Source organism: Lates calcarifer, linkage group LG3, assembly GCF_001640805.2.
Source record: "Lates calcarifer isolate ASB-BC8 linkage group LG3, TLL_Latcal_v3, whole genome shotgun sequence".
In the NCBI taxonomy this organism is placed as follows: Eukaryota; Metazoa; Chordata; class Actinopteri; family Centropomidae; genus Lates; species Lates calcarifer.
Window position 1 is genome coordinate 15,212,163 of NC_066835.1, and position 8,930 is coordinate 15,221,092.

At 41.6% G+C, this 8,930-nt stretch overlaps 1 protein-coding gene across 5 annotated transcripts; it reads right to left on the reverse strand.

The window, feature by feature from the left end:
- Nucleotides 1-1,284: 1,284 nt before the first annotated feature.
- eomesa (eomesodermin homolog a) lies at nucleotides 1,285-6,171 on the reverse strand. 5 transcript variants are annotated; one of them, XM_018685406.2, is made up of 8 exons: nucleotides 6,056-6,139; nucleotides 4,614-5,650; nucleotides 4,044-4,198; nucleotides 3,184-3,305; nucleotides 2,846-3,004; nucleotides 2,579-2,640; nucleotides 1,717-2,435; nucleotides 1,285-1,589 (listed from the first exon to the last, which is right to left on the reverse strand). In XM_018685406.2, exons 2-8 carry the CDS (start codon nucleotides 5,315-5,317, stop codon nucleotides 1,576-1,578), a joined length of 1,935 nt encoding a protein of 644 aa, XP_018540922.1. In that variant the 5' UTR covers nucleotides 5,318-5,650; nucleotides 6,056-6,139; the 3' UTR covers nucleotides 1,285-1,575. The 5 variants fall into 5 exon arrangements, with proteins under 5 accessions (XP_018540922.1, XP_018540923.1, XP_050923732.1 ...); XM_018685407.2 differs by having other exon boundaries at nucleotides 1,285-2,435; nucleotides 4,614-5,240; nucleotides 6,056-6,171; XM_051067775.1 differs by having other exon boundaries at nucleotides 1,285-2,435; nucleotides 4,614-4,935; nucleotides 6,056-6,161.
- Between the last annotated feature and the right edge of the window lie 2,759 nt (nucleotides 6,172-8,930).

Below are 8,930 nucleotides of genomic sequence, written 5' to 3' on the forward strand. Positions count from 1 at the left end.
ACAGAATTAATTAGAGTTTGAGTATGTAAATCAATTCAAATTGGGGTCCTTATGGGGGAGGATTTGAAGTATTTTCACTGAAGAAGAACAGGTGCTGAGAACATGAGCCAAGTAGTCTCTGTGTGAATATTATGACTTCTCTTTTTGTGGATTTTATCTTCACTACACCACTTTTGGAGAGGCCATAGATATACAGTATAAATAGAGGTGTTGAGCTGTACATTGCCCTTAGTTGGATGGATGGATAGACCATTTTTCCATTTAGCCTGTTTTCATATTTTCATAAGTACACATGCCTCACATGCAGTAGCATTACTTAGGTAAATTATAAAATGTGTGAAAACACCATGGCAACAACAGACGGGATAGTAGGACTATGTGCTTTTGTGTGCTTTTCACCTAATTGGGTCTATGTTGTGAGTTGTGTCATGTAAGACAAGCAAATCTCATATTTAAATCACACTTCACTGAATTGAATTGTGAGCTGTGGTGTTACCTTGTATCACTTATTCGTAGCAAGGGATTGCTCAGCTCTTTTGGTGCATAAACATCATGGGTTCTGAGAATTTCCTCTGTCTATTTCCAGAAGCAAGAGAACATGAAAAACTCTTACCCATCCTGGCCTTAAAACAAAAATGAGCTTTCACTGTGCACACCATCCCATACTTTCATCATTTTCTGTTGTCGTGAATCATGTGTATGCTTATTCATATTTATGATACATGATTATTTTTTGTTTGCATATGGATCAGATCTTCTAAAAATGACACCAAATATGCTTTATTAGTGGAGAAGGATGGTGAATATAAAGCAACTGGAGCTTATCAAATTTTAATTTACAATGTAATGTTGATGGAAATGACTTATAGACACAGTGTATAGACACACACTAAACTAAATAAATAAGATGAAATTTGCTTTCTTTTACTGTCCCCCCACCCTGTCTGAAAGCATTGTGTTATTCAGATGCAGGGTAGATTTTGTACTGTATATACTACTTGTTGCAATGTAAACCTTGTAGCGACCACTTGGGGGCCTCTATTTTAAAGGCCTAAATTCATGGCCTCCATAACCAGCTGTAAAATACAGCAGGTCTACAAGTTGCCCAGCTTGTACATATTCACTGCTTAGCAAGACATCCGCAATTTTTACTTTAATTTGAATGCATCAAATCTAAACTTTCAAGTTCCTGCGGCAGCTATTGCATGTGTTAAAATGCATGCATTTGTTAATTATAGGCTGCTACTTTCCTGTCTTAATATTTGAATAAAACATACAGAGAAAGACATTTGCACAATGCTTTATGAAAAGCTGTTTTATTATCCATTTAATAACACCTCCATGAAGACAATTTGTACATCACATTCTAAAGTGCACGAATACTGTACAACGAAAATGACTTAAATACGCAGGGGGGAAAAAAAAAATCACATTTGTGAAAAAAAAAAGAAAAAAGAAATGAATAAAAAGGGACATGCTTTTTCAAAAACAACAATCACTATGCATGTTTCTGCTCAGGTATGTGAGAGGGGCTGGCCTGGGAAAATAACCTTGTGCAGCTTGCTTGGGGGAACACTAAGCTTTGGCACCTTTAGAGAAAAGAGAAAAAAGACATTAACAAGGAATGGAGAGCACTCAATAATAAACAAAAGAATTATATATAGTTTCAATAAATACAGTCTTAGGGGCTTGTGTAGAATGCATAATAACCCATGCCTTTTGGGTTGTCCTTGTTGTACTCCTCCGTAGTCAAGTCCTCACACTTGATGGTCGGGGAGTTCTCTGTGCTAGAGCCCCCAGGAGACATCCTGCGCCTCTTGCAGACCATGGAGTACACGCCAGAGTCGGTAGAGTCCACCGATTTCAGTGAGTGGGATGTCTCGATCCAGGTTGAGGCCGGCGGCGCGCTCTCCTCGGGCAGCTTGTCTTTAGTGGCCCCCAGCTGGTCCTCCGGGAAGGCTGGGGGGCTTGGACGAGGGGACCAGGGCAGGCCCGTGGTCATCTTGCGCTGGTAAGTGCTTCTGGTGCCCCAACCAGCAGCCATGGAGGCGAAGGCCGAGTCTGGGTAGTAACTGAGGGCATGGGACGTCTGCAGGGACAGGGGCTTGATGCCGTAGGACAGCAGGCTGCTGGTGGAGTAGTCATTTTCATATGACAAATCCAGCTTGTTGGATCCTGGCTGCTGGACTGGGGGGACGAACCAGCGCTGGGCAGAGGCGGCGGCACTGGCGTCCTCACTCTGTGGGGAGAGAAGGCTGTTGGTTTGGGGAACAGCCCGCTCACTGGTGTAGAAGCGGTTCTGAGGCAGGTTGTTGACGAACTGGTCCTGAAAGAAAGGCTGCATGGCATAGCGGGCCCCAGGCACAATTTGGGTGGAGCGAGGGGAATCTGTAGGGGATGGAGTCAACCTGTCACTCTCTGGGGCTGTGTACATCCTGTTAGACAGATGAAGAAAGAGCGCACATACAAAAAAATAATTTAATCGGAGGAGAAAATTCAGAGTCCCAAGACATACATCAAATAGGGTACCACAGGAAAAAACAGATCGACCACACTGCTTGAAGTGTGAGACACGTACGAGTCATAATTGTCCCGGAAGCCTTTTGCAAATGGGTTGTGATCTATCTTCAGCTGTGTGATCTAAAACAAACAAACAAAAGAAGACACCATCATCATTATCCTGCCTAAATACATAAGAATATACATCATATTGCAAGTAGCTGCACTGCTGCTAAAAAGCAGTACAGAATTAATACATGCACTTCAAGATATTTTATTTTGTTGAATCTAAATATCAAAATATATTTATTAATCAAACATAATCAAAAAATATTCTAAATCTTACATCTGTGTTCTGATAGGCAGTGACAGCTATAAACTGGTTCTCTGGGAAGGTGAAGGTTTGAGTTCTGGCCTCGTTGCTCATGTCCTCCACGCCGTCTTCTGTCACCTCCACAATGTGCAGTCGCGGTTGGTATTTATGAAGCGACTGCAAGACTATCATCTGCAAAGGGGGAAATGTGTGATTGTACCGTGCGCTGTGCATTTCCAAAGTTAAAACATGAGCTGTATATCCGAATAATAATTTTTCAAAGATGAACTAGATAAATAAAAGCACAACTAATATTGAAAACTCCCGTCACTTAGCAGATACTGAAATCATGTCACAAATCAATATCTAACCTGTGTGTTGTTGTTGTTGGCCCCTTTATTGTTGGTCAGTTTCAACTTGCCAAAAGAGATTTCTTGCCTCATCCAGTGAGCACCAGTGTTTGGGGACTCAGGGTGAACATACATCTTGTTACCTAAAAATGTAAATAATGTAGTTAGTGAAATGACAAACAGAAAACCAGACTGTTCATACAATAAATCATACACTGCATTCTGACATGTTTTAAAGAAGCTATTTTTTTGGTCAATTTATTTCATAGTCAAATAGCTCCCTGTTGAAAACACTGTTAATTAGATAAAAAATACATGTTCCTGTGATTTTAAATTTCTGTTTTGGCTGATAAAAACATTAATTTATTAGCTTAGATGAGCTCTTATAATGTTTTCTTCCAATTGAATGTGCTAAAACATATTTTAAAAAACAAATATTTTTAAAGAAAACTTCAGTTCCTATAATTTTTATTAGCCTCAAAATATTGAATAAAGAATTAATCACTTTTTAGAGTAGCAGTCATTTAAAGGGCATATTTAATCAGCAATGTCACACTTTAGTTGATTCCCCGAGATGGCCTGATACTGCAAATTAAATTGTACTGAAGAGCCTAAATTATTGCATTAAAAGACTCAAAATTGCAACCTCTTAAAAGTTAAAAATACATGTTTAAGTTAAAAGAAAATGTCTTTATTTCCAAAACAATTAAAATAAACTTAATCTTTACACCCACATTCAATTCTCATATCTTCAAGCTGTCATGACTAAATGCAACATCTGGTGCATTCATTTCTTTTTCAGTTTATTTTTGTTTGAATTATAAAACACAAATTTAAAAATTGCCAGAGCTAAATAACGCTTTGTTAATTGTCTAACTCACCTTGCATATTATTGTCTGCTTTCCCACAAGTGACCCACTTTCCTCCCTGAAAGCGCCAGTGATTCGGGTCAGCCAAAACAATTTCTACAAAGACGTTGTAATGGGCCGTGAGGTTGAGTCCAGTGATGTTGAAACTGAGGAATGGGAACATCCGTCTGGAGAAAGGGGGAAAACAAGAATAATTAACAGCTGTGTTCATAAAGAAAAAACTCCAAAACTTCACGTGTTGCATTTGGCAGAAGGCATGCGATATTAAATATGAAATAAATTGAAATTTTAGCAGCGCCTCGTTTGGCCTATAGCGTGAGCGTACATTTTCAATTTACCAGAAACGAAAGTTTCGATATTTAAAGCCCCAAACAGATAAAAATGTGAAAAGGAAAGAGGTGGATCGTGTGTGTAACATTTTGCTCGTGCGTAAAAAGTGGTGAAGAAAAAGCGCGCTATCTTTACACATAAAGACTAAATGGAGATAAACTGGAGACATGAGACACAATTTCATATTCTGTACAAGCCCGTCGTATTTTCATATTAAGGCCTTTAAAGCCTGCCGGTGGTGTATCTGCTTACCTGCCCTGTTTGGTGATGATCATCTCAGTCTGGTGCCGGTGGAATTTGAGCCACAGCGGCCGGTTGCACAGATACACCTGCGCTCTGGCTCCGGCGGCAGACCCCGGCAGAGACATGGAGCCGATACCCGTCCCTGTCCCGGGATAGGAGGGGTACAAACAGCCGGGACCCTGGCTGAACTGGTACCCTCCGCTGCTAAACTGGCTCCGGCCGGTGCACACGGACGAGGAGGAGAAGCCCGTGGGCGGCAGGACGGATCCGTAATGAAGCGACGCCGGGTACCTGGAGCTGCTGGAGCCTGTGTACACCGAGCCGGTCTGTCCTGCGTAGGGAAAGAGGGAACAGGGACTTGCCATGTCGGTACTCGCCTGGGACGACGAGATGAAGTATCTGTCAGAGCCAAGTTCGTCTATGTTGTACCGCCGACCGCTCGTCAGCTCGTCCTCGCCGAGCACCGGGGAGCCTTTCCTCCCATCGGGCCCGGTTTTAGTGAAAGTGTCCCCCTCGCCCAGCATCCCGTTGCCCACCCCGCTCAGATATTTCTTAGGGGCGCTGCTAGACTCTGATTCCGTCCGGTCGACTTCTTGATATTCAAGCTGCGACGATGGCCTCGGGCTGTTGTTGGCACTGTCCGACGAGGAGAGGTTGTAAAAGGTTTTGGGTAAATTGATGCTGGCGCTGGGAAGGATGTTCTCTAGCTGCATTGTTATTAGATCTTGCAAATAAATAAGAAGAGTTTCAAAGAGTCCAGAGAAGGTGAATCTCGGCCAACGGAGGCGACACAACCACCGGCGCCCTGGTTGCTTCTGTCTCTGTACGCCTCCCTCCCTTACGAATGATGGAAGGAGGTTAAACCTTCTCCTCACCTACGGATTTTCAGATCAGATTATGGGCTGGACGTGGGATGTTCAGTGGCTCTTATAAGATGTAGTTCTCCACACACCCAACTGATTGTCAGCGTTAGGGGAGGAGCTTTGTGGAGAAGCATGCAGGGGCACCATTCCTGTAGCCTATGGTTTAATTCAATTACAAAGTGTCTGAAATAAAACCAAGAGGAACTTTATGATGACTATCGATAGGTTTATATTTTATTCTCATATCCCAGGCCTAGACGTCTCTCCACGCAGCAAAAACCCAAGATTTTATATCGTTTTTACAGCAGGATGAGCGCAAATAACGCTCGGTTTCTTGTAGGATTTAAGGCAGAAACGACACGCAGAATTTCTTCACATTTTACCCTCAAAGACTAAACACGAAATATGTTAAATAAGTCGGATTTCACTGGTCCTCAATCCACCACCACCACAGCGCACGCACATGTCACTTCTAAACTTTCAGCTTCGGCTTCAAGTCACCGCGTCCAACACAGCAGCAGAAATACACAGTAAGACTGTCAGGTTAACCTCCACTCGCTCATCCACCCCCCCCTCCACAACACTTACCCTCGATCAACAGCAAACACCGAGACCTTTACCCCACCACTCTCCCCCCCTCTCCTCCTTCTGCAAACACTTCCAACACGTTTAGGGGAGAAGAAAAAAAAAATCACATGTGCACCTTATTTCCTATAATTGGACTCCGTCGCCTCTTCCACTTCCAGGTTTTCAACCTAGGCTCTAATAAAAGTAGCAATTGTCAAAACTGACTGAATATATATATATATAAAAATAAAAAATAAAAACTTTTCTAAAAATATTTTTATTTGTCTTTGCTTAAGAGAAACAAGTCGAGTTAATTCACTTGACTTTTATTCCAGATGAGCTTTTTCTCACATTTTTTTGCCCCAGACTATTCGAGAAATAGATTTTTTGTTGCTATTGCTTCAAAAGTGAAAAAACAAAATTTTATTTCCCCCCTCTATTTTCCGAGTTTATGTTTTTTAATGCCACTTTAAATTATTCACTAATTCAACTAAAAAAAATCTTCATCAATAATTCTATAATAGATTACATTAAAAGCTGGCGATATAAATATAAAGAAACATAAACGATTTGGACAAATTAGAGATAGATTCTCTGATTTAGTTTAGCTTATGATAAAAAAAAATATGAAACCGCTTGAATTAAGCTGAGGCTCTGAGTATTTGAATGGAATTTCATATTCATAGGCTGCTTGATGGGCATGAGATTTTTTGAGATCAGACGAAAAACGTTCCGTCATTCTCTGTTTCTTTTTTATACTTAAAGTAAGGAAGGGTTAAAAAGGGGGTGAAGTGCCGTGATTAATTGGTGGCACGTCTCCCTTAACTCAAGCAGGGGGATGCCCAAAGGGATCAAATGTAACAGTCTGCACGCAATGCGAAGACGAGATGAAAATAAAAACTAAAGGAATATTAGCAAAAAAAAGTCAAATAAACAAAAATAAAATATGTTTATTGAATAGGCCCTATAAATTAATTCTGAATTGCCGTGACTGTGCGCGCGCGTCTACACACACACACACACACACACACTGACACGTGCGCACTGAAAAAGCGAGTGAAATAGATCGAAACGTCCCGAAACCAGACACAATCAAAAAAATATATCGCACAACAAACGTCGCTCATACTGTACCCAGGCTTAATGATAAAGGGATTTCTCAACAGTGACAACGGGAACAGCGCTCTCTAGTGACCGATCAGGATAACTGAGTAACTCTCCCATCCTCGTTTAAGTAACTTAACACTGTAAAAGATCAGCACGCAGGCCGTCAGCTCTCACTTTTTCCACTTATATCTCACTTTACATCATCTTCAACTGCAGTGAACCCAGCTTCTGTCTGTGTTTGCATCTGTGTGTATGTGTGTTTGCTTCTGCCTGTGTGTGGGCAGCGTGCGTGTGTGTGTGTGTGGCATGTGTGTGTGCATGTGTGAGTCTTAAAGTAAGTCGAAGCAGGGGGGGGGGTGAGATGAATTTGGGGAAAATGGGGATACAAATCTGTGAAAAGCTGAGGGAGAATCTCGGCTGGAAGGCAGATTGGCTCGTGTCATAAATGGGACAGTAAAGCTGGCAATTGGGCCATCAGGGGACCGGAGCTACATGCATACAGCACACAATCTGTCAATCAAGACCGAGACCCCCTTCCCAGATTACTGTGCGAGATCAAGCATTTTTCATTTGATTTAAAGTCAGCTCCATTATTTATTTTGACCCGTGCCTCAACAAAGAATCTCACTTATCTGCGGCATAACCAAATCCTGATTTTCACCAGTCACCTCCTCCTTTTTCTGCTCTATGCAACAAATGCAGAATTCCTCAAGGGGAAACTTGTAGATGTTGCCGCTGGAGCAGCTTTGGGCTTTTGTGAAATAGGGTTACTCAAAGCCATTAATTCCATTTTAGCTAAATCAGCGAGAACTTCTGTTGTGAATGCCTATTTTTCTATGGATCCCAAAGGAGTCAAGTGGATAGGATCATGGGCCTGTAACGCTGATCTACAACTAAACATAATCTTTACTTTTTTTTTGTCAATCTGTCTGTTTATGTCCTCTCTCTTTCTCTCTTTCTCTCTTGCTCTCTCATACGCACTAACACACAGCAAAGGTGCTGCTCTCAGTGTTGCTACAGGGTGTCACTCTATGGTTAGGGGGTAAATCTATAGTTCAAAGGAAGCTGCATTTGTATTAGAACCAAAGTTGAGCATTTTACACCTGAGCTGTCAACACCTCATTAGTACAATGCTGCTGCATAGCTTCTCTTATTTAATGGGCCTTTGCATGATCAGCAACTTACTGATTAATGACGTTAAGGGAAGAAGTATTGTTGTGAAGGAAAATGTGGCTTTTCATGCCACTGTGATTCTCCACAATCTGTCATTAAGATATGTGAAATTTGCTTTTTTATGAATTATTTCACAGCTGATCTTGTACTTTACAGCTTTGTTTCACAGATGATTACAAGCCCGTTGAGAGAAAATACCAGTAAAACAACCTTAATGTTGTTATTTTAATGGCTCTGGTCTGAAGTATGTTGGTTTTCCAGAATGACCCCAAGACTCAGTTGCCATTTTAAAGCTAGAAAACAAAATAAATGTGATTTACAAGCCACCTATAAATAAACTAATTCCAAATGAGGTGGATGTTTAGGTCCGATTCATAAAGGAGCTCCCACTTGTGACCTGTCAGCATGTTTCTTGACCACCTATAAAAGTCCAAGTGTGTCTGAGATGACCCTCTTTGGCCCCGGGCCAGGGCCCGCACGACAGGGGGAAGGGAAGTCTTACCATATTGTTGTCAGAGTAGATCATCAACAGAGCACATGAAAGGAATACATTCCAGGTTTTATGGGCCAAGGTGGCTGCTGAAGCCTTTGCTCCAGAGTGAATTCATGTACCCCA